This window comes from Ovis aries, chromosome 7 (genome assembly GCF_016772045.2).
Source record: "Ovis aries strain OAR_USU_Benz2616 breed Rambouillet chromosome 7, ARS-UI_Ramb_v3.0, whole genome shotgun sequence".
In the NCBI taxonomy this organism is placed as follows: Eukaryota; Metazoa; Chordata; class Mammalia; order Artiodactyla; family Bovidae; genus Ovis; species Ovis aries.
Genome location: NC_056060.1, coordinates 43,947,797 through 43,974,926, shown reverse-complemented (window position 1 = coordinate 43,974,926; position 27,130 = coordinate 43,947,797). Strand labels below are relative to the sequence as shown.

At 37.5% G+C, this 27,130-nt stretch overlaps 1 protein-coding gene across 8 annotated transcripts in view; it reads right to left on the bottom strand.

Moving 5' to 3' along the window:
* CSNK1G1 (casein kinase 1 gamma 1) overlaps positions 1-27,130 on the bottom strand; it is a 153,018-nt gene that overhangs the window by 83,100 nt on the left and 42,788 nt on the right. For 6 of the 8 annotated variants that reach the window (XM_004010535.6, XM_012181371.5, XM_042252332.2 and 3 more), the window contains exon 2: positions 24,994-25,382. In XM_004010535.6, the coding sequence (XP_004010584.1) occupies positions 24,994-25,171 (178 nt within the window). In that variant the 5' untranslated portion in view covers positions 25,172-25,382. Of the gene's footprint in view, positions 1-1,251; positions 25,383-27,130 lie in introns of those variants that run through there. The other 2 variants (XM_060417785.1, XM_060417783.1) reach the window with 2 other exon arrangements.

The following is a 27,130-nucleotide window of genomic DNA, read 5'->3' as shown; positions in this document are numbered from 1 at the left end:
GAAAAGCTAAATAGAGATAATGAGACCCAGCAGGACAAGAACAAAAACAGCTTGAGAATTTGAAAATTTACGTTAGACATGAGAATCTTTTATTTTAAAGAAAACAAATCTCTCTCTGTCAACATGCACATTTTGTCATTTAGTATTTCCCAACTGGTGGGCTGCCGTCTATGGGTTCGCACAGAGTCGGAAATGACTGAAGTGACTTAGCAGCAGCAGCAGCAGCAACTATTAAGTCACGAGGCAACTCAAGGAGAGACGCCAGAATTACAAAGATGGAGAGATTTTAATTCTTGTCACAATAAACAGAAACCCTCATATGTATAACTCACTGACAAATAAGGCTTTCATATTTTTTTGTCATGGTATTTAGCGTCAACCTTAGCTGGCATAAAGGACAGTGTGAAATAAAACCTATCACAGCCTGACTCTCTCTGTGTAAGACTCATCTGCTGTCTCTCAGTAGAGGATTCTCAAAGCTGTTCTGACCCTTCACCAGCACTCTAGCTCTCCATTGTTACTGGTGTGCAGCCACAGCTCTCCACCTGGACAACACTGAAACAACTCAAAGTTCTTCCTGAAGGTTTAACCCTTGTCCCTCTCAACTTCTCTACCTGTAGAAACGGAATCAATATTGTTCTATACTAGATACCTAGAGTCAGAACCTAGGATGAGGATAAAAGCAACAACCACCAGTTAGTTGGCTGAACCCACATTACATGCCGGGTACCTAGCCACCTTCACCTCTACCTTCACTTCGGCTCCACTGATCCTGGGAGGCTAATGTGAATTCCTTCTGAGTGCTTCGTATATACCATATAGCTCAGCCACTGCACTGGATTTCACATTGCTTCTTATTTTTGTTCCATCTTAACATCATCTTCTGCATATTTCAGATACTCAAAACCTTGACTAAAAGTTGTAGGTATGTACAGTATGACTATTTTTTACGTAATACAGAGGTAAATGTTATCTTTATACACATACATAGCTGGATATTTGCATGGAAAAGGACACAAAAAGATGTACATTAAGGTATTAAATGACTGTTTCTAATTTTATATAATATAGATTATTTTGATAATAAAAACCTTGCATTTGGGGAACATAAGGCTGCTTACAATACTGGTTATTTTTAACAAGCTCTAGACAATAGACGGCCCTTTGCAAACTACACTGTTATATTTTTAATACTGTCATCAGTTTTCCCAGCACCTTTATGTGGAGAAGAGTACATGGATTTAGGAGTAATTTTTGTATGCAGACAACATTAAAGAGGATTCACAGGTTACTACTCAGAGACTGTACTCTGAATCCTCACACAAGACCTTGCACATGGGTCAAAGTTTATTAACTAAATCACATAAAGTGATAAGGTTAAAAAGGAAATATGAACAAGTCAGTAGATGACGCAGATGAGGGAGAGTAAAGCATTTGGGCCGTCACTTGAGGCAAGTCACTGAGAACAAGCAGGAGAGGATAAAAGGCATTTCTCTAAAACAATACTAATAGTGAGGTGGAGAAATGATAGAAAATGCAGAGAATGTGATCAACTGAGTGGACCAATATGAAAGAAGCCAATATATAGGGGAGAATGGTAAGAAACAAAGCCAGAGAAATCCACTACAGAGTGTGAATAACCTGGAAAGCCAGCTTCTTGTTCTGAGGTGGGCATACTTTTCCTAAATCCTCACTTTTTTTTGAAGATTTGGGGACAGTATTTTTTTTTAATACTTGAACAAACTTGCTATATTATAGAAATCGTGCAGTTTCCTCAAAAAAAAAAAAAAAAAAAGCAAGAGCTTATAGATCTGTTTATTCCACAGTCTAGGAGGCCTCACCAATTAGTGAGGAATCTTTTCCTCATTTTCCCTGTGTTCAGTTGGGCAGTCCAGTTTTCACAGCTGTTTACTTTCCATAGTGTGACCCTCCCAACTCCTGTGAAGGTGGAAAAGAGTAGCTGCCAGGTGAGGCCAGGGAAGGAGGGGATGTGGTGAAGCAACTGCTCCATACATGTATGTACGTGTATATCTATGTGTGTGTGTGTGCTCAGTCACTGCAGTCATGTCCGACTCTTTGCGACCCCACGGACTGTAGCCTGCCAGGCTCCTCTGTCCATGGGATTCTCCAGGCAACAATACTGGAATGGGTTGCCATTTCCTCCTCCAGAGGATCTTTCCAACCCAGGGATCAAACCCTAGTCTCCTACATTGCAGGATTCTTTGCTGCTGAACCACTGGGGAAGCCCCAAAATACATACGGACTTGCAACTACTCTTCTTGTTTTTAGCTCCTTCTGCATCCCAACTTTCCGAAATTTCCAAATGTGTTCAATTCTTGAACATATCTGGTGTGTATATGTTACAAACTGGCCTATCCTTCAAATCATTCAGCTTTCTCTAGACTGCTTAAATTAGTTACAACTGCTTTCTAGCTTCTAGAATTCTGGTACCATTTCTCACCTGTTTTTAATCTTCTTTCCCATTTTTTTTTTGGTTGCTGTTCCTTGTGGCTTTTATACCTTTTAAAAAAAATCCCTTTTCTGTGTAAACTGATACAGTCACTATGGAAGAGAGTATGACTATTTCTTTTAAAAACTAAGTATAAAACCACCATATGACCCAGCAATCCCACTTGCAGGCATAAATCCTGAGGAAACCAGAAGTGAAAAAGAGACATGTACCTCAAAGGTCATTGCAGCACTATTTACAATAGCTAGAACATGGAAGCAACCTAGATATCCATTGACAGATGAGTGAATAAAGAAGTTGTGGTACATATATACAATGGAATATTATTCAGCCATAAAATGGAATGCATCTGAGTCAGTTCTAATGAGGTGGATAAACCTAGAGCCTATTATACAGAGTGAAGTCAGTCAGAAAGAGAAAAACAAATACTGTATACTAACGGATATATATGGAATCTGGAAAGGTGGTACTGATGAAATTATTTGCAGGACAGCAATGGAGACAGACACAAAGAACAGACTTACGGACATGGGGGTGGGGCACGAGGAGGAAGGGGAGGGTGAGATGTAGGGAAAGAGTAACAGGAAAACTTACATTGCCATATGTAAAATAGACAGCCGATGGGAATTTGCTGTATGACTCAGGGAACTCAAACTGGGGCTCTGTAAGAACCAAGAAGGGTAGGGTTGGGAGGTAGGCAGGGGGGGGAGTTCAAGAGGGAGGGGCCATATGTATACCTATGGCTGATTCATGTTGATGTTTGGCAGAAACCAACACAATTCTGTAAAGCAATTATCCTTCCATTAATAAATAAATAAAAATCTTTTTTCTAAATATACTTTATAAAATTAAGGCAGCACTCAGCTACCTTAAAATAACACATACATTATAATTACTAATGCATGTATATTTTTACCTCCACTTGGCAGTGAGTTTCCTAAGAACAAGACTATTCCACTCATCTTTTTATCCCTAACAACAAAGATCTGATATATAGTAGGTAAGAGATACTTGCTAAAGTGAACCATATTGACTTGATATGCAGAAGAGTCTGAGAAAGTTTTTGGAGATATACATGTATATATATATAAATATATATATATATAAAAGCTCATTTAGAATCAGATTATGGATAATTCTAAATACGAATACAGTAGTTTTGACTTCATTATTTGGCTTATTGTGAAATCACCAAAAATCTTTGTGCTAAGAGGAAATGTATAATAGTGAAAGTGATATTTTTAAAATATTAATCTATTAGATAAAAGAGAGAAGAATACCTACAAAGAAAATGAACAGGAAGTTTTTACAGTAGAATACTTGAAGAATAACATCTACCACACAGTATGATTATAAGGATTACAAGAGTTAGAGTATGTGAAAGTACATTATAAACTGCAAGATGCTAAGTAAACCTAATTTTTATTACTTTTATTACTATTGTAGGTATGATATAATAATTCCTGGAAGATAAGTTTAAAAAATAGGATTTATAATCAAGAGATTTAAGAAAAAACTAGCAACCTTTGGATTACAAATAAACATGCTGCTGCTGCTAAGTCGCTTCAGTCGTGTCTGACTCTGTGCAACCCCGTAGACGGCAGCCCCACCAGGCTCCCCTGTCCCTGGGATTCTCCAGGCAAGAACACTGGAGTGGGTTGCCATTTCCTTCTCCAATGCATGAAAGTGAAAAGTGAAAGTGAAGTTGCTCGGTCATGTCTGACTCTTAGCAACCCTGTGGACTACAGCCTACCAGGCTCCTCCATCCACAGATTTTCCAGGCAAGCGTACTGGAGTGGGGTACCATTGCCTTCTCTGATATAAACATGAGAGAGAGGGAAAAGAGGAAAGTGAAAGTTGATACTTTAATTAGAGGAAAACAGAGAGAAAACCAGGAGGGTAAGCAACGTTCATCTCACTCTACCACAGTGCCTTCCTCCAAGTTCTCATTAAATGCAAAAGAAACAGACAAATTACAAAACACCTCTCAGCTTCAATTTCTATATCTGTATAAAGGAATATAATCAGAGAAGTATAATAAATGACAGCCTATGTAACACCAAACACGACAGCTGATATATCACAGAATGCTAGTCTTGCTTTTTTTTGTTTACTTTCTCTACTTATTTAAAAAAAAACAAAAACAAAAAACTGAACACATCACCCTCTTACAAAGTGATTTATTCCTAAGAGGCCCTGGAAGTGACTAGGTAATTCTCCTGAGCTATGCATCATTCAGATGAATTAGTTTGCCAGTGGGCATCATTAAGACTGAAGTATGTGCATGAGGAGTTGCTTCAGTTTGACTCTTTGTGACCCCAAGGACTGTAGCCTGCCAGGCTCTTCTGTCCATGATTCTCCAGGCAAAATTACTGGAGTGGGTTGCTGTGCCCTCCTCCACAGAATGTGCCCAACCTAGGGATCAAACCCATTTACGTCTCTGTGTCTCCTGCACTGGCAGGCAGGTTCTTTACCACTAGCACTACCTGGGTCATAGGAATTCTCTGGAGGTCTAACAGTTAGGACTTGGTGCTTTCACTGTCATGGTCCAGGTTCAATCCCTGGTCCTCGAACTAAGATCCTGCAAGCCACATGGAGAAGCCAAAAATATAAAAAATAGAAGACTGAAGAGGTCAATACAAAACACAGTCAAGTGGAAGGCTAGACAAACACTAAGCCACTCAATGATATACAAAAATTTTGTTTTGAAATAATTTAATTACAAAGACAGAGGTTTACAATCCTGCCCACTTAAAACGAACGACTGCTTCAGCTTAAAAAATTATATATATAATTATCTACATATCAATACATGAATGATATATGCATTAACTGTGAGGTAGGCAGGCAGTTTAACGAACAGAAAAACACCACTGGTGAGATGGCATAATCCTGAGCAGCCAAAGGTTTTAGTGGCTGCACAAAATCCACAACACTTCCCGAGGTCACTTCCTGGTTACGGGTTCTTTTATTGTTAGTGTAAAAGAAATTGCATTACATAGCAGTTTGGGGAGTTTTCCATCCAGACTCAGTTCTTTTGAAGCAGCAGTCCTAGATGTGAAGCTACCCATAAAATCCACTGCATGAAGACTTCCTGTTTCAGTAAGTTACCTACAGAGACATCATTTATCACAAGCTCTGTCAGACACAGCACTTTCAAAGAACCAGCAGGTCTCAGCTCTCAGAGTCACACTGATAAAGGAACATAACAAGCCTCAGGTTCCCAGTTTGGTTAGATCTCCAGCTGTCAGATTTTCTTGACCAAAAGTAAAAGTAGTGCATTTATAAATTATTACCTCGAACTTGTTTAAAAAAAAAAAGAAACCAAGCCAAACGAATTTGAGGTAATTAGTAGTTAAAACAAGAAACCACCTTTATGTAACTCAGGTTGGTTACCATGTCTGTTTAGGGCAGAGACTGCCTCCACCACCCAGATAGCATCTCTTTGAACAGGCAGCATGATCAGAGGTAGATGGTAATAAAGCCTACAACTTAAAAAAAAAAAAAAAAAAAAAGCCAGAGGTCTTTATTATTTCTACTAATTTAATTCTACTAGTTTATTAAAATATTCTTTGGAAATATTTCCCAATGGTTAGCAGTTAACAGCCATGGTTATTCCTTCTTGCGCCAAGTTTTCTGAAGGGATTACTTACCAATACCAGCAAGTAGTTTATTATTAAAAAAAAAAAACAAAACATTAAATCTTGCTTAACACCACTAGTAATGGTATAGAGCATGTTTACTATTAATATGTAAGACATCTCTGTTTTAGACAACATTAAAATGTTTTCTAAACTGCAGAATATGATCAATAGAGGAGTGTGAAATAAATTCAGTGTGTCCTAATATATTCTTTAAAGAAAAATAGTTTACATCACACTTAGTAAAGCGTATTATTTCATAAACTTTTGCTTCAGACACACACAATATGATATCACACACAATATAATATCACATACAATATGATATGTGTTTTTTGTGTGAGTTAAAAAATAACAGCCATCAATAAAAACCTTCTGAAAAGCAGCTTCCATTATTCCATTTTGAGATATAAAGCTTAGGTCAGTGACTCAACTAGCTCTTATGACTTTTCTAAATTATTCAACATGATAGTCTATTCTGATCAATCTGCTAGAAAAATCCTCAAGAAAATTGAGGATTTCCTCAAGAAATTGATACATGGAGTCAAAGAAGTACCTGTACTCCATCTCAAGAGGGTGAGCCTATAAAGTACTTATAGAGGTTATGCTTTACTAAGCACGTATGTAAAACTTTCTACATTATAGTGGTGAGGGGAAAAAAAAAACAAAACAAAACTGGAATGAATCACTCCAGAAAGCATGATACTCTACTGCAGAAAAATAATGAAGTACTTCAGTTTTTAAAATTTTTATCATGTAAAATCTCAAAGTTATATAATGATTCCCCCATGTAACTACACCTAGTTTTAATAATGAAATGATTTTGAAGAAAATCCCAGATGTTATATTATCTCGTCAGTAAATATTTGATTACAGCTCACCTACAGACTTGAAATATTCTTTAGAATAGATGGATTACTTGCTATTTGAAAATTTGCAACATAAATGTGAAAAACTAAAAGGCCAAACAGAGGCCTGTGGATGTTGACGTTATAGTACCTAGTCAGACATTTCAGTCATTCAGGAAGAGAAGTCCAAATGGTCACTGAAAAAACAAAATGGGCTAAAAGTGAAAAAAACACAATAATGAACACAGTTAAAGCAACTGATTCCAGAAGAACAGAAACCATGGATTGTCAATGACTTGAACCTGCAGGCAAAAATGGTCCAATATTTTACTAATGTTTTTCTGCCAAGAATAATACAGACCTCCATTCTAGATGATAATACAAGTTTTAAGAGGAGAGAAATATATTAATGAAGTTGTGGGAGTAGTAGAGCATTTACATTTAAAATTAGGCACTCAGCTAATGCACAAATTAGAGAAGCCAAAGATCTGAGAACTTCACAAATTCCAGAGATTCACCTATGTCGATTTCTTCCTCACTGTAACGACAGTAATTACATTAATAGGAGCAATGTCAACTGGTTTTTGGGTTTTTTTAAGTCTTTCTTTGTTATTAACTATTTGGACAATTTTCTGAAGTCTGGCACATACTTTTTCAGCTTTGTTTAGAGCCAGTGATTGTGAAGTAGCTCCTCTTGAGGAATAGTGGAAGGCTGTGTGACGGTCACTAACACATACTGTTAACATCTAAAACCAAATGTAATAACTCTTGTACAATTGATATCCCCTAATTTTTACATTTATTATTTTTAATTGAGGTATAATTTACATGGAGTATGCAAGTATAAAATGTACAGTTCAGTGAATTGATACATATCCATACATATATCTGGGCTTCCCAGGTGGCACAATGGTAAAAAACCCACCTGCCAATGCAGAAGACCCAGGTTTGTTCCCTGGGTTGGGAATATCCCCTGGAGAAGGAAATGGCACTCCACTCCAGTAGACTTACCTGGAAAATTCCATGGACAGAGGAGCCTGGCAGGCTACACTCCATGGGGTTGCAAACAGTTGGACACAACTGAGCAGTGAGAGAACATTTTCAGCACTCCAGTAGGCTTTTGTGTGCTTCTTCCCAATCAATAATCCTCATTCACGACCACCCAGTTGCAAGAAATTAGTTTTGCCTATTTTGAACATGTATTACTGAAATTATATAGTAACCACTTATTTGTGTCTGTTTTTTCCTGAACATTAAATTTAGATTCATCTATTTGGCTGCAGGTATTAACAGCTTGTTCTTTTCCTTTTCTAAAATAATTGGGGGAGGGAGTAGTTCATGTTTATTAGTCTGTATAATGACTTAATGTTCTGTTTGAACATTCTTGAACATATTTGTTTTGGTATACAAAGATATTTGCATTTTCTCGGGCATATACCCAGAGTGGAATTTCGGAGTCACAGAGTATTCACATGTAGAAATAACTAAAATGTCCATCATCTGATGAATGCAATATGTCCATACAATCCGTACAATGCACAAAGAAGCGCGCTGCCTCCAATGAAGCAATTCACAAGAAATTACAAAGCTTCTTATATCAGAGGACAGGTCTCGGGACTTCCCTGGTGGTCCAATGGTAAAGAATCCACCTGCCAATGCAGGGGACACCAGTTTCACCCCTGGTCTGGGAGGATACCACGTGCTTTGGGGCAACTAAGCCCCTGTCTCACAACTACTGAAACCTGCTCACCTAGAGCCCAGTGCTCCACAAGAGAAGCCACTGCAATGAGAAGCCCTTGAGCCTCAGCTGGAGAGTAGCCCCTGCTGGCCACCACTAGAGAAAGTCTGCACATAGCAACAAAGACCCAGCACAGACATAAATAAATAAATAAATAGCATTTTTTTTAAGTTACCAAGAGGAAATCTTATAAATCTCATCAAAAGAAAAATTAATTTTATAATTATCTGTGGTGATATATGTTACCTAGACTTACTGTGGTGATCATTTTCCAATATATACAAATAAACATTATGTTCTACACCTGAAACTAATATAATATTATATGTCAATTACACCTCAATACAATTTTTTTATAAATATATGATTTTTTTCCTTGATGAATCTACTCAAGATGAATAATATATTACACCACTTGAGCAACACCCTTAGGGGTTAATCAAGTAAACAAGGCTGTTCTGCCCAGACTGCTCTGCTTTGTGACCTTGTTAGCTCTCTTGCTATCAGCCTGTCAGTGACCACTTCTTGATGTATGTAATTCCCTCTTCCTTCTGTGCTTCTACTCTTTGGAAGATTAACAACAACAATAACAACAACAACAGTAACAACAACAACAAACGAGTAAGCTTGTTGGAAATGCATATAAAACAGAACACAAAGGCTTTAAGACTGAATGTCTGATGTACGCAACTTTGGGGTGCATAGATCCTAAGGTATCTGTGTGTTAGTCCTCAGCTTTGATGCAGAGAGCTGGTGCTTGTTAAGAAAAATGACACCATGTGCAGCTTTACTACAACATGGATAAAATCTTCTACAAATTAATTTATAATTCTAATTTACATTAATGTTAACATATTCTATATAGATTTTGTGAAAAAATGCTACATTTAGCCTTCTCTGTTCTGAAATATGAGTATTTTACAGTAGAATAAAACTGTAGAAAGATAATTACATTTTTACTGATGTGTAAATTTTCTGCCCTATATAAAACTAATGCATCTAGCAAGCTACAGAGGATGATATATTTCTGATAATAATCTAGTTTCATGAAAATGTTTGTGTTATTTACATATAATAAGCTAGAAGTAACCAAAGCCCAGTTATGGGAGTCCACCTGAAAAAGCAGAATAGCCATTAAATTTACAACTATGAAAATCACATATTAAAAAAAGCAGAATCTCAAAAGTATATCCAACTTTGTTTATACCAAAGTACACATATGTATGGAGAAGGAAATGGCAACCCACTCCAGTATTCTTGCCTGGAGAATCTCAAAGACAGAGAAGCCTGGCAGGTTACAGTTCATGGGGTTGCAAGGGTCGGACACGATTTAGCAACTAAAAAACCACCATCACCACCACCACATAGATGTATATGAGAGAATATACACATATAGACATTTACACACAACTGAGCAAAGAGTTGCTCTAATTTTCTGTGATGTTACAATTCTCTCCACAAAAATAAAACCCAAATAAACAAAATTCAAACAAGCTTCAAGAAATGGAATGATCATTAACTTCTTTATAGGCTGGATGTTCAAATCCCAACAATCTAATTATTATTTAGATTAATCCATCTCTGAAGTAGTTTATATCAATAACATAAAGTAGAAAAAGAAGCATAACAACCACACATGCAGACACAAAAACTGCAAACTTTTAGTTTCACAGTACAAGCATCAGCTTAAACCACCTGCAAAAGCCTTTTAATCAAAGAAACATTTAGAATTATTTAAATCACAAGGCATTTACTGTTTCAGCTTTCTATCATTCAAACTGGCGAACTCCTGTATTTATCCTTTAGATATCAGCACCACTAGATTAAAAACGATCACTCTGTGTCTTTTTTTTTTTAATACGGAAAAATGATCAGAAGTTCTAATTAATTTATCATCTCTGGTGGGGGTGGAAAACATGACATGCAATTACTTCCAAGTTTTACTTTTGTCTTTTATTGCCAACAAAACAAAGTCCAAAATCTGTACTGTGACCCACAGCCAATCAAGATCAGGCTCTGCTCACATCTCCAGCTTCACTTCCCACTGTACCTTATCCAGATAAAAGGCTAAAGGTAGAATAAGGAACACTGTTAATAATATCCTACATTGTGATTTTACTCTAAATTTCAAAAACATACTTTGCAAAATTAAAATGAAAAATTATTAATCAATTAGCCAATGCTTTCCCTCCTTCAGTTCAGTTCAGTTCAGTCGCTCAGATGTGTCTGACTCTTTGCAACCCCATGGACTGCAGAATACCAGGCCTCCCTGTCCATCACCATCTCCCAGAGTTTACCTAAGCTCATGTCTATTGATTTGGTGATGCCGTCCAACCATCTCATCCTCTGTCGTACTCTTCTCCTCCCGCTCTCAATCTTTCCCAGCATCAGGGTCTTTTCAAATGAGTCAGCTCTTCGCATCAGGTGGCCAAAGTACTGGAGTTTCAGCTTCAGCATCAGTCCTTCCAATGAATATTCAAGACTGATTTCCTTTAGGAAGGACTGGTTGGATCTCCTTGCAGTCCAAGGGATTCTCAAGAGTATTCTCCAATACCACAGTTCAAAAGCACCTATTGTTTGGCATTCAGCCTTCTTTATAGTCCAACTCTCACATCCATACATGACCACTGGAAAAACCATAGCTTTGACTAGATGGACCTTTGTTGGCAAAGTAATGTCTCTGCTTTTTAATATGGTGTCTAGGTTGGTCATAATTTTTCTTCCAAGGAACAAGCATTTTTAAATTTCATGGCTGCAGTCACCATCTGCTGTGATTTTGGAGCCCCCAAAATAAAGTTAGCCACTGTTTCCCCATCTATTTGCCATGAAGTGATGGGACCAGATGCCATGATCTTTGTTTTCTGAATGTTGATCTTTAAGCCAACTTTTTTACTCTCCTCTTTCACTTTCATCAAGAAGCTCTTTAGTTCTTCGCTTTCTGCCATAAGGGTGGTGTCATCTGCATATCTGAGGTTATTGATATTTCTCCTGGTAATCTTGATTCAGCCTGTGCTTCATCCAGCCCAGCGTTTCTCATGATGTGCTCTGCATAAGTTAAATAAGCAAGAAGACAATATACAACCTTGACGTATTCCTTTTCCCATTTGGAACCAGTCTGTTGTTCCATGTCCAATTCTAACTGTTGCTTCCTGACCTGCATACAGATTTCTCAAGAGGCAGGTCAGGTGGTTTGGTATTCTCATCTCTTTCAGAATTTTCCACAGTTTGTTGTGATCCAGACAGTCAAAGGCTTTGGCATAGTCAATAAAGCAGAAGTAGATGTTTTTCTGGAACTCTCTTGCTTTTTTGATGATCCAGAGGATGTTAGCAATTTGATCTCTGGTTCCTCTGCCTTTTCTAAAACCAGCTTGAACATCTGGAAGTTCATGGTTCATGTATTGCTGAAGCCTGGCTTGGAGAATATTGAGCATTACTTTACTAGCATGTGAGATAAGCGCCAATTGTGCAGTAGTTTGAGCATTCTTTGGCATTGCCTTTCTTTGGGATTGCAATGAAACTGACCTTTTCCAGTCCTGTGGCCACTGCTGAGTTTTCCAAATTTGCTGGCATATTGAGCGCAGCACTTTCACACCATCATCTTTCAGGATTTGAAATAGCTCAACTGGAATTCCATCACATCCACTAGCTTTGTTCGTAGTGATGCTTCTTAAGGCCCACTTGACTTCACATTCCAGGATGTCTGGCTCTAGGTGAGTGGTCACACCATCGTGATTATCCAGGTCGTGAAGATCTTTTTTGTACAGTTCTTCTGTGTATTCTTGCCACCTTGTCTTAATATCTTCTTCTTCTGTTAGGTCCATACCATTTCTGCTCTTTACTGAGCCCACCTTTACGTGAAATGTTCCCTTAGCATCTCTAATTTTCTTGAAGAGACCTCTAGTCTTTCCCATTCTATTGTTTCCCTCTATTTCTTTGCATTGATCACTGAGGAAGGCTTTCTTATCTCTCCTTGTTATTCTTTAGAATTCTGCATTCAAATTTCCCTCCTTACCTCTCAGAAAATCCCTGAAGAATACAGTTGGTCCAACATAGAAACTAGATAATGATACTTGAAGAAAAGATTATTGGCTATCATTTTATACCTTATATTTCTTTTCTTGGTAGAGGTATAATTAAATTGAATGTCAGTGATTATCACCTTTGGAATTAGGAATTAATTCTTATGTCCTTTTAAAGCTTATATTTTTAAAGCATCTAATATTTCAACTGCACACTTAACCAACGTGGTGGAACTACATGACACATATCAGTCCTGGATGTCCCAGATCTGGGCTTGGTTCCAACTCCGTGGCAAGCTAGTTTATCTTACCTTGACCAAATCACTTAATTTCTAATTTCTTTCATTTTTAAAATGATGTAGTTTAGAGTCGACAATGCCAAAGTTCCATAGAGGTCCAAAACTTAAGAAAGATCTTAAGTTTTGTTGATCCTGACTTTTATTCATTTACTTATTTGTCTTTGGCTTCCCTGGGTTTTCTTTGTTGCACGTGGGCTTTCTCTTGTTGCAGCAAGTGGGGGCTACTCTGTACTGTGGCGTGTGGGCTTTCCACGGTGGTGGCTTCTCTTGTGGAGTATGGGCTTCCGTGTGCACAAGCTTTAGGAGCTGCAGCATTTGGGCTTCAGTAGTTGGGCTCTAGTGCAAGGGCTTAGTATCTGTGGCACATGGGCTTAGTTGCCCTGCAGCGGGTGGAACCCTTCCAGACCAGGGATCAAACCTGTGCAGGCAGGTGGATTCTTAACCAATGGAACACCAGGGAAGTCCGATCTGGACTTCACATGTCTGTTAAATCAGTTGAAGTTATGAGCTTTTGGGGGCAAATCCCACTCTTATCTTACAGCAAACTCACAGCCACAGCCATCTTTTTCACTTAAGTGTTGACAATCTAGTTGTCAGACTTAAAATGTAGAGTAGGATTCTTGAATCAAAGTAAGATTTTTTGTTCAATTCATTGCTTATTCGATTTAATGTTAAATCTTGATTCTGTTAACCAGCTACTGTATTAGCTGCCCCACCTCAAGCATTGTTACGTGAGGATTTCATTAATATGTTCTTTCAAGGATCTCCATAACATTCACAATTAAACTGAATGGAACCAAAATATAGAGCTCTATTGTTTAGTATCCATGATGATAATGATTCAATTTTCTTTGGTGAGGTGGGCAAAACAACTACAAATCTCTTCAACTATCTTATTAGCTAGCTCATATTTCTATATGTCTTCTAGAACACTACAAAAAGCTGTCAAATTCTTTCCTGAATAAAAATATATGATACATAGAGACCTCTGGTTTAACATGACAGACAAAATTTAGGCATTGCACCCTATGCCTTTCCAAAAGCCCAATGAAATGCCAAAAGGAAGAAACCAGAACAAGTAAACTAGGTGAGAAAAAAGCAGACTAGAGATGTCAACATTTTGGAAGTGAGAAGTAAATAAATAGCCAAAATAGTAACTGACTTAGTAGATCTGAGAAAGCTAACATGCATGTACTGCAGAATAATTTAACGTTAAGATTACCTAATCATATTGACAGAAATTTTATAGTTCTGTTGGTAACTTGAGAGGAAGAATTAATAAAAGACAGATAATGAAGAAAAAATCTTTAAAAAGTCAAATATCAGTACTTTTTAATTCTAAAGGAAGAAGGAATGCAAATATACCAGGAAGGAAATACAACAGTGCTCTCATAGCTCAGCTACGAATGCTATGTCCAAAACCGTAACACTATAAACACAGGAAAACGTTTTAACCAAATGTACGACATAAATATATTGGGAGAATGTGAGGAGTGTATATAGGTGACTGGGGATATTAAGTATGAGAAAAATCAATAAACAATATCTAGTGTTGGGAAAAAAAATTTAGAAAAAAGGAGCTATCTAGAGGACATTGTTTATACTTGATGTTAGCCAAAAACCTGAGAAATAATAGAGGACATTGTTTAAAAAGCTGAAATGCTTAATTGTAGGGATTAGGCTTTTAAAATTGACACATGGTTATTTTCATTAAAATTATATTATAAAAAACATGCATCTCCAGATTATCTCCAAAATATACAAGCAGCTCAATAAAAAAAAATCGAAAAAGGGGCAGAAGGCCTAAACAGACATTTCCCCAAAGAAAACAAACCAATGGTTAATAGACACATAAAAAACTGGTCACCATTCTTATTATTAGAGAAAGACAAATCAAAACTACAATGAGGTATCATCACAAACCGGTCAGAATGGCCACCATTAAAAAAATCTACAAACAATAAATGCGGGAGATGAAGTGAAGAAGAGAGAAACCTCTGGCACTGTTCGTGGGAATGTAAAGTGATACAGTGACTATGGAGAACAGTATGGAGATTTCTTAAAAAACTAGAAATAAAATTACCATATGACCCAGCAATCCCACTACTGGGCATATACCCTGAGAAAATCACTATTCTAAAAGACACATGCACTCCAATATTCATTGCAACAATATGTACAATAGTCAGGATATGGAGGCAACCTAGATGTCCACTGACAGATGAATTGATAGAGAAGCTATGGTACACATATACAATGGAATATTATTCAGCAACAAATTCAAGTCGGTTCTAGAGGGGTGGATGAACCCAGAGCCTGTTATACTGTGGAAAACAAATGATACGATTAGTTACATACTTATGAAGTGGGAACCTAAATAATTCTTTCTGAGGGGGAGAAAACTGTTTTGTCAGACTTACAACTTACTATAACACATATGCAAATGTGCACACATAGATATTTCCAAAGAGATAAAGCACATGGGACAAATATTAACAACTGCTAAATCTAACTATTATTATGTATACTCACTACCATATCTTTTTTAGTTTTTTGTAAAAATTTGAAAATTTTCTTCATATAAGTTGAAAAAAATAAAACAAAAATTTAAACAATGTTTTGTACTATATATACAAACCAAGTGCTCATTATGCATCAATCACTGTCTTAGGTGATTATATACATTATCTAAATTTAATCTCCACAACAAATCTGTAAGTATACATTATTATTACCTTAGTCTTATGGAGAAAAAAAAGAAACTTGGAGAGGCAATCTGACTCCAGGACTCTCTCTTTAAACCACTTGAAGAAGAAAATTATAACAAGACTCTAAAACTTGTTTTGGGGACTAGCGGCCCAGTGGTTAAGACTGCCTTCTAATGCCAGGAGTGCAGGTTCGATCCCTGATCGGTGAACTAACATTCCACATGCTGCAGAGTGTGGCCAAAAATTAAAATAAATAAATAAATAAAACTTGTTTTTAGTTTGTTGTACACACAGACCCTAAAAACTTACAAATTTATAGGTAAACTTAAACAATGTTGTAAAAGCACAAATAAAGTCGCCCCTTACTTCCTGTGGGGAATTGGTTCTAGGAACTTCATGGATACTAAAATCTGTGGCTGTGGATGCTCAAGGCCCTTATCTATAATGGTATATATTATTTGCATATAACCACCTAGGTACATCCTCTGTATACTAGATCTAGATGTCTAGACTACTTATTACATCCAGTGCAATGTTAATGCTATGTAAATAGTTGTAAATACAATGTAAATTCTATGTAAAATTCCACATGCACAGGGCAAATTCAAATTTTGCTTTTTGGAACTTCATGGGACCATTTTTCCCCAGAATATTTTCCACCCCTGGTTGCTGGAACCCACGGAGGAGAGACCTGTGCACATGGAGGGCTGACTGTGTATCAGTTTTTCTATTTTGCTAACTGGCTTGGTTCTGGGCTGATATAGGTTGAGTTTCATGTGTTCGAAATGCTATTTCCTAAGAAACTATGACTATAAAACTAAAAATTTGATTTCACAATGATTTTACTTTCACCTAGGAAAAAAATATTTTAAAATCTTGTTTTAGCTTAAGCCTATATTCTGTCACATGAATGCTTTCAAAAAATTTTTAACACAACAGAACTATACCTTTTAAACAAAATCTTATTGAAAACTCAATAGAGAGACTTTATCCTCTCCTACTTTTCCTTTCTCATTCTCTTGTAGGAAACTAAGGGCTCCAAGGTTTTGTGGGATGCAATATGAAACCAAATGCTTTATATAAGCTGCAACAGTAAACTGTAATGATCACAACTGCCACAAACAGGACTGACTGGCAACAGCTGAAGTTACAAATTCCAACTTAAGTTCATCAGTGGCAGTTAAGTAGTCCAGATAAGGAAAGAACAACATGCAGAGAGGTTGTCGTGTACACTCTATCAGTTCAGTTCAGTTCAGCCGCTCAGTCGTGTCCGACTCTGCGACCCCATGAATCGCAGCACGCAGGGCCTCCCTGTCCATCACCATCTCCCGGAGTTCACTCAGACTCACGTTCATCGAGTCCATGCTGCCATCCAGCCATCTTATCCTGGGTCGTCACCTTCTCCTCCTGCCTCCAATCTCTCTCAACATCAGAGTCTTTTCCAATGAGTCAACTCTTCGCATGTGGTGTCCAATGTACTGGAACTTCAGCTTCAGCATCATTCCTTCCAAAGAAATCCCAGGGCTGATCTCCTTCAGAATGGACTGGTTGGATCTCCTTGCAGTCCAAGGGACCCTCACGAGTCTTCTCCAAAACCACAGTTCAAAAGTATCACTTCTTCGGTACTCAGCTTTCTTTAGAGTCCCAACTCTCATACCCATACATGAGTACTGGAAAAACCACAGATTTGACTAGACGGACCTTTGTTGGCAAAGTAATATCTCTGCTTTTGAATACGCTATCTAGGTTGGTCATAACTTTCCTTCCAAGGAGTAAGCATCTTTTAATTTCATGGCTGCAGTCACCATCTGCAGTGATTTTGGAGCCCGAAAAAATAAAGTCAGCCACTGTTTCCACTGTTTCCACATCTATTTGCCATGAAGTGATGGGACCAGATGCCATGATCTTCGTTTTCTGAATGTTGAGCTTTAAGCCAACTTTTTCACTCTCCTCTTTCACTTTCATCAAGAGGATTTTTAGCTCCTCTTCACTTTCTGCCATAAGGGTGGTGTCGTCTGCATATCTGAAGTTATTGATATTTCTCCCAGCAATCTTGATTCCAGCTTGTGTTTCTTCCAGTCCAGCGTTTCTCATGATGTACTCTGCATATAAGTTAAATAAGCAGGGTGACAATATACAGCCTTGACGTACTCCTTTTCCTATTTGGAACCAGTCTGTTGTTCCTTGTCCAGTTCTAACTGTTGCTTCCTGACCTGCATACAGGTTTCTCAAGAGGCAGGTTAGGTGGTCTGGTATTCCCATCTCTCTTAGAATTTTCCACAGTTTATTGTGATCCACACAGTCAAAGGCTTTGGGATAGTCAATAAAGCAGAAGTAGATGTTTTTCTGGAACTCTCTTGCTTTTTCCATGATCCAGCGGATGTTGGCAATTTGATCTCTGGTTCCTCTGCCTTTTCTAAAACCAGCTTGAACATCAGGGGGTTCACGGTTCACGTATTGCTGAAGTCTGGCTTGGAGAATTTTGAGCATTACTTTACTAGCATGTGAGATGAGTGCAATTGTGCGGTAGTTTGAGCATTCTGTTGCATTGCCTTTCTTTGGAATTGGAATGAAAACTGACCTTTTCCAGTCCTGTGGCCACTGCTGAGTTTTCCAAACTTGCTGGCATATTGAGTGCAGCACTTTCACACCATCATCTTTCAGGATTTGAAATAGCTCAACTGGAATTCCATCACCTCCACTAGCTTTGTTCGTAGCGATGCTTTCTAAGGCCCATTTGACTTCACATTCCAGGATGTCTGGCTCTAGATTAGTGATCACATCATCATGATCATCTGGGTCGTGAAGATATTTTTTGTACAGTTCTTCTGTGTATTCCTGCCACCTCTTCTTAATATCTTCTTCTTTTTTTTTTTCTTTCTTTTTTTTTTTTCCCTTTTTTTTTCCTTTTTTTTTCCTTCTTTTTTTTTTCTTAATATCTTCTGCTCCTGTTAGGTCCAGACCATTTCTGTCCTTTATCGAACCCATCTTTGTATGAAATGTTCCCTTGGTATCTCTAATTTTCTTGAAGACATCTCTAGTCTTTCCCATTCTGTTCTTTTCCTCTACTTCTTTGCATTGATTGCTGAAGAAGGCTTTCTTATCTCTTCTTGCTATTCTTTGGAACTCTGCATTCAGATGCTTATATTTTCCCTTTTCTCCTTTGCTTTTCACCTCTCTTCTTTTCACAGCTATTTGTAAGGCCTCCCCAGACAGCCATTTTGCTTTTTTGCATTTCTTTTCCATGGGGATGGTCTTGATCCCTGTCTCCTGTACAATGTCACGAACCTCATTCTTCAGGCACTCTATCTATCAGATCTAGACCCTTAAATCTATTTCTCACTTCCTCTGTATAATCATAAGGGATTTGATTTAGGTCATACCTGAATGCTCTAGTGGTACACTCTATAGTCACAGAAATAAGAGTCTTATTTTAGAAGGGAAGAGTGTGTCACCCGAAAAGCTGATACCCTTGGACAGTTTACCTCTGTCAGAAACATCCTTCTGTTCTAACGTACTTTTGCATACTTCACCAGAAACCAAAGACGAAAGAGAACAAAAAAGTCAGTTCTTTGTGCCTCCATTTTCTTGTTTGTAAGAAAAAACATTGTTTAACAATATCCTACTTCACAAAGAGTATAAAAATCATTAGCAACATTTATATGCCAGACTGTTTAGTCTAAAGGGTCTCCCATAATCATTGGCACATATCTATTAGGATATGAAATCACCTATTTACTTATTTTTGCAATTAAGAAGGAAGAAAGGCTGTTATTTGTAGACCAGGGATATATATTTTCTAAGTCCTAGAGGAAAACAATAATTTTTAACAAATGTTTACATGATTCTTTCCACACCTGATTCAGCAAAAGACTCAAAGCTTAAAAAAAAAAAAAAAAAATCCGCAAAATATTTCCCCATATTTTTTCACAGTGAACAAAAAAACAACCTGCAGATCTGTTTCCACTCCTTCATGTCCTCCTACCTTTTATCCACAATCATCCTTTATCAATCTTCCTTTCTCAAACCTTCAAAATTCCCCTTTCTATTGAGGCAATATACATAGGTAAGACTCCACAGAAATAATCTTTCCATTGAAAAATAAGCAAAGGCCATAAAGGATTAAAAGAAGAGATATAAATAAATGTGTAAATGTTTAACTTCACCCATGAACACATACAGATTTAACTAGATATCATTTTCCCCTGTCAGACTAGCATAGATGAAAAGGTTCTCAATGATGTTCAAGGTTTCTGAAGTAGAGAAACAAATATATACACATACTCACTCACACATACACAGTCACATAGAAAGTTTAGAGAAATCAGGGAAATTGTCTTTCTGGAGGGCAAACTGACAATATGTAACAAGATCACAAATATGTCTGTATTTCTGACATAGAAAGTACATTATCCTAAGGAAATAATCGACCAAGTTTGGACTACAAAGATGTTTTTATTACAGGCATCTATAAGGATGTTTAGTATAGTATTAATTATAATTTAAAAATAGAAATCAGTTATCTGTATACTAAGACCGGCTTATAAACTACTGTGCTGCGCAGACTGTGTCAGTTGTGCAGTCGTGTCCAGCTCTTTGCAGCCCCGTGGACTGCAGCTGCCACGGTCCCCTGCCAATGGGATTCTCCAGGCAAGAATAGTGGAGTGGGTTGCCATTTCCTTCTCCAGGGGAATCTCCCCAACCCAGGGATTGAACCTGGGTCTCCTGCATTGCAGGCAATTCTTTACCATCTGAGCCACCAGGGAAAGTCCAATAAATTAATAACTACAGACATTAAAAATGCATGATCTGTAAGCTGACACAAAAGTTCATGCTGATTAAAAACAAGTTTATAGTACAGTTTGACTGCATTTCTAAAATATGTCCTGATAAACATTTTTTAATTCTGGAAAATTAAATTAATTAAACACAATTAGTGATTATCTTTGAAGATACTTTTAAGTAGAATTTTTAAAAAATTTTGGGCAACAGCAAGGTTTCTTTTTTAAACTATGCCTTTAAAGGCACATTTTTTGCTTTTCTTTTTATTGCTTTTTTTTTTCTCCTGGTTACAAAATACATGCATTCATAAAAAAAAGAAAAGGAAGGAAAAAAGGAGTCATCAGAAATATATAAACAGAAGTAAAAGACCAAAGGCTGTAATAATTAGCTTCTTCTGTTTAACCTTAGGGCACAAGGCTGTGCTTAACGCTCCAACCCTCTAGAAACTCTTCTCTTGACTTTCCAACTTCTCTTTCTTAAGGCTCTCCCTCTTCTAGCATCCCTTAAATGCACCCTCTTTCTCCCACTCACACAGGCTCCACATCATCTCACCACTCATGATTGCATGTTCATCAACACCTACATAGTGATGATTTCTTAATCCCTATCTGAAGCCTAAACTTCTCTGCCTCATAGTCATATTTGTGCCTATGTGCTGCACACTCCTCAAAGTCAATATATTCACCAAGTCTAACTACTTGCCTTCCCCACCGCCTACTCTGGTCCTGTGTTTTCCTATCTCTGGTAAAGGTTTCCTCATTCACTTCGTCTTCCCAGCCTCACAAACTCAGCCATTTTTGACCCCTTCCCCTAAAATAATTGGCAAACAAATCCTGCCTATAGTCTACTTCTAAAATCTCCCCCTAATTCACCCCTTCCTCTGCATCTCAGTGCCATTTTCAGAGCTAAGGCAGGCCCAGCCACCTCTAACCTGGACTACTTAGGTACCCATTATATGTCATACACACAAAAGGAGTTAAGAATATGAACACATATGAGAATACCAATAAAGCAAATTACTACCATCAAGCATATCTTGAAGTAGAGAGATGAAGGAACGTAACTCAAAGTGACAAGTAGTACAATGAGAGCAAAAATCCACAACCTCTTTACTACCTGATCTAATTTTATACTGGGAATTATCTTTCTAGAATAGAAACCAGATAATGTCTGGTTTTAGAAAACCCTTGATGGTTCTACTCCACTGCCTACAGGATAAAGTCCATATGCTTTAAGATCACACAAACACTTCACAATCTGGTCCCAACCTATCTTACACCCTCATCTACTACTTTTCTTTCACTTCACATCCCACAAGCCAGTCATATATAACTGTTGCTGCTTTGACACTATGCTTTGACACAGCACATAGAGCTTACACGTTCTGCTGGTGGAGACTCCTTCTTCCTTGTGCTCACCAGTGAAGTCCTATCTTACTCTTAATCAAATAACACGCTTCTGTGAAACCTTCATTAACCTTCTCTGCCAGTGTAGTTTTTACACAATCTACTATAATACTTATCACTTTATGCTGTAATTTGTTTTTCTCTTTCTACCACTAGCCTGTGAGATTCTTTTTTTTAAATTGTAGTTGATTTATAATATTATGTTTGTTTCAGGTATACAGCAAAGTGATTCAGTTATACATATATATATATACATTTTTTTCAGATTCTTTTCTTTCACAGGTTATTTCAAGATATTGAATAAAGTTCACTGTTCTGTACAATAAATCCTTACTGATTATTTTATATATAGTGGTGTGTATATGTTAATCCCATACTCCTAACGTATCTTTTCCCGCAGACTGTGAGATTCGTGGGGACACCCTGTTATCTTCCGTATCTTTCCCAAAGACTAGCAAGATGGTAAATATTCAAGAAGTGTTTGTTAACTGGATGGTATGGTGGAGACAGATTTACAGAGAACCAAAATACACTGATCATCACCTGTCTGGGGAGGGTTCTCTGTCTGGAATCCAAGAGTCTATCTAAACATTAAGGCCACTACCCACCATGACCCCCTCCTACCAGGAACCCAAAGATGCTCCTGTTCCTGCTGCCCCTCTGCTTCTTATTCAGCTGGCTGTCTTTTCTTCGATGCCACAAATAACAGCAGCAAATAATACAGATAGAATCCCCTGCCCTCCGAGGGGCTTATATTCAAGCATAAAGAGAGGCAAATAAGAGGTAAGCATATATTAATAAAACGACTTCAGACAGTGATCAACGTGATGAATAACGTGAAGCAGTCTGATGGGATAGAATGCGGCTGGGGAAAAACACACTATTTTAGATGGAGGTGGAAAAGAAGTCACAGCATGTTTCTCTGAGACAGCAACATGAAAGTTGAGCCTGAGGAATAAGAAGCAATCAGCTAAGCAAAATTTTGAAGAAAGAATTCTGCAGACATAAGGAATTATAGGTGTAAAAGCTCTGAACCACGAACACAGTTGATTATTTGAGGGACAGAAGGGACAGTGTAGCTTGAGAAAGAAATGAATTTGGAGAAGAAAGCATAGCCCTGTAATGGTAGCCTGGGTGGAGGCCTATCTGCGCCTTCTTGAGTTCAGAATTTTCCAGTTTACACCTCGTTATCTGCACAGTCCTCTACTTTCTAATATCACAGAGAGAGGGCAATGGAATGGAGTATATAGCACACCCTATTGTCAGGAAGGTATCAAATAATTCTGAACGTTCCTTTTCTTGTTTCTGTCAATAAAAGTATTCCCAGATACAATGCCCCAACAGTAATGGTCCCAGAGCAAACGAAAACCTCCTCGGCACACAAGAATAAAACCACTTGAAAAGAAAAATGAGTTCTTTCTACTGACTACAAGGCAAGTCAAAATGAGACCCATCATAATTACCCTAGCTTCATTACAGGAAATAAAACACAACACTTTACCAGTCTGAGAATATACATAGGCTACAAATTTATCCTTCGACTTGAATAGATTTTTCCATTTTTGTGTAAACATAAAGATCATACACTCAATACAAATCCAGACTTAAGTAACTAAAATACATTTCCAGTTTTCACTGACCAAAATTTTCCTTCATCCTTATAGAAACTAAACAATTTTATGGTGTTTTGAGAAAGCACGAATTTATATACATTATAAACTGACTCTCAGCAGTAATTCTGTGGATGTTTATGTCATAATCTATTTAATTCAAGTACTACTGCGTTGCTAGAGCAAAGTCAATCCATTATATAAATGAATATTCACAAACCTAGCTGCTAAAGCAACTCAACAGTTGATAGGAACTCAAACAGTGTGAAATTACACATCTTACTCCTATTCTCAGTAGCATCTGCAGGCTTTGCTAACCCGAACATGAACACATCACTAAATATAAAAAGGCTTTCATTATCCTAGTCAGGTCTTAAAATTCCAGGCTGCTAGTCTTCTAGTGGTAAAAATAAATTCATTCTCAGCATCCTTAAATTCAATTCTGCACCCAGTGATCTCTGGCTAGTGCAGCTGAATCTCTGTATGGGGGGACGAGAAGATTTTTTTCAATCTTCTTTTGAAAAATCATCAGAAGTAGCTGAGGTAATCAACAAAAATCATCTTAAGCTCTCATGCTCTGTCCCCTCAGAGGGCAAAGCCTCTTCCAATAGGTCTTCGTACAGCCTCACCAGCTATGAAAAATAAGAAAACACTTTAGCCTAGAAAAGGATCTGTCACAGTCTCTAAGCTGATGACATCACAAATTTATCTTTCATTTTCTCTTCTGCATTCACCTAGAGAAGGTCATAAAAAGTATCTAAATAACCAATGTACCTTCTTCCCAATTTCATGTCTTCAAATTGGTTGATTTTATCATTATTCATCATCTCACACATAAATTAATACTCAAAAAAAAATCTCTCCTTGGTTGCAATAAAAAATTGCAAAGTTTCTCCTTGGAGCTCTAGCTTAGTCCTGATGCTGGAATTTCCAGGAAGGAATGTAAACACAGTATCAGTTGGAAAACCGCTCTAAACACTGATGTATCTCCTTGCAGAGTAAGTACGGGATCACTGAGTAAGGATTTACTCTTCCTTTACTAGGGGCAGAGTTTGAATTAAAATAAAGCCTTAATAACCCTTCTCAAAATGTGACTCAAGGACCAACAGCATCTCAATCAACTGGGAGTTTGTTAAAAAGATAGAACACAGGGCTCTATCTCTCCAACCAACTAAATCAGAATCTTCATTTTACTGTTACCTGCATGCAGATCTCCCTCCATCATAAAATCTCAGCACTGGCAGAAAATATTAAATCCTATCACACACATAGAGGGATGAACCTTGGATACCAATAACACTTGACAATGACTATAGTCACCTTCAGGAATTCTTCAGTTCTTTTAACAACAGTTCCTCATTACAAGAACATCTTATAAAATTATAAACTGCGTGTCTTGAAACACATCAAAGCTTATCACAGCTTCTGCTGTTGCTGTTAGTCTAAACCAATAACAAGAACCAAGTTCTTACCTAATCTGAGCTCTCCGAAGTTCCCACACCCTATCTTCTTGCCAACCCTGAAGTTGGGTCCCACCATAAGAACCCCAGAGGATGTTGAGCCAGATGGTCGGGAACAATGTTCTCTCCTTTGTGCCATGGGTTTAGTTGTCCGTTGTCTTTCATCCTTTTCCCTACTAGGATGGTCCATGATCCTACACGACAGTCTCCGCACAAGTAATTGAATCTGTATACGTCTCTTCAATATAAAAGTATAGCCGAATAAACTGTTGTCAGAGTACGGTAAAGAGTTCTTTTGGCACCATATTTATGTTTTTATTTCCAGGAGATGAAAAACCATTGATTAGTTCTTGCAGGATACGTAGTCTGTAGATCTCAAGCATAGGAGAACATTGTGTAACCTAGGTAAAAATAAAAAAAGCATACAGTTAAAAGTTGTATTTTAAAAACAAATTAAGAGCATTACCACTAACTAGAATGGATCCTATCCAAAACTATGCAAAGTGGATAGCTTCCTGAAATGGATTTTGGTTTTATATCCTCCAAAAGTTTAGCCATCTGGACTAGTAATTTACCTGGTAAAACACACTCAGTACACTATAGACCATGGCTATTAAGGGAACACACAACCCTTTAACATAAAATGCTTTCTTCTGGAAATGCTTTTTCAAAGGAAGGTTATTTGTTGGCTTTTTCATCACTGGCTAACAAAAATATGGTGGGGTTCCACTAAGTTAAATAAACTGAGGGCAATTTAAAGCGCTTCTTTTCAATTTGGACAGAATCTATCAGAAACGAACCCACTCTCTACCCACTGTCTCCCTCCTCCATCCCCACCATTTATCAAGCACTGACAACAATCACAAAATCCAAAACAAGTTCTGATTGACACAGTACGTGAATGTGCATGCTCAGTCGCTCACTTGTGTATGACTCTTAGTGACCTCATGGACTAAAGCCCAGCAGGCTCCTCTGTTCATGGAATTTTTCAAGCAAGAATACTAGAGTTGGGTTGCCATTTGCTCCTCCAAGGGATCATTCCAATCCAGGGATCGAACCTATGTCTCCTGCATCTCCTGCATAGGCAGATGGATTCTTTACCCCTGAGCTACCTGGGAAGCCCAAAAGCAACTAACACGTCCAGAGGCACCACTTCTATACAGGCCTTTCCAAACCCTAGTGCTACAAAGTAGTCCAGCACTAAATCTCTGGAAAGCTCAATTTTCGGTCTAGTTTTCATTGTGGACTGAGTATAAATAACAGAGTATCTGAAGTAGATCTTTTGCACAACCTCCAAGTGAAAATAAATTTGAGAAACAAAAAACTTTAAAACTCATCCATTTCAGAACTCTCCAGTTTCTCAATTCAGGGCTAAGCCCAAGACAAAGTTTACAATGAGTTAATTTCAACACTAATTTTTGAAAATCTAGGTGATTTTCCTTAATAAAATAATATTCTGTTGTCACAGAATATTGTGTCACAGCAATCACAGATCAAACACATACTTTTATTTTACTTTTATTAAAGACTTACCTTAAAATTTTAAGGAAGAAGAGAATCAGAACTGCTTGGTTATTATTACATGTAATACAAGAAAGTAAGTAGGTCTAAGCTTCTTACAGAGACCATTAGTTCCTTAGTACAAAAACAGGCACAAACCTGTGAGCTGAATTTACAAACAGGCACATGATCCCAGAATACAATGTTTACTTCACTATAGTAGTTAAACTGTTTATTTTCATCTTTTCTGTTTTTCTTTCCATTATTAATACTGCATGACAACTTTATGCTTCTCTAATGCTAATAATCATTAAAATGTATTTCCTTGAATTCAGAAAATGATATGATTTTCATAACCATATATTCCGTTAAGGTAAAAAAGCAGGGTGCTAAGAATAAGTCAACAATTACTGGGCTTCCTACATGAACAACATAATGAATTTATATTTCTTATTACTTTCTCTTATTACACCTTAATCTAATAGCCTTCAATTATTTCTGTTGTCTACCCAAGGTCCCTCAAACAAGATGAGTAAAGAAAGAAAAATGGGGAATTCCCTGGAGGTCCAGTTGTTAAGATTTGGTGATTTCACTGCCGAGGGCATGGGTTCAATTCCTGGTTGGGGAACTAAGATCTTGCAATCCATGC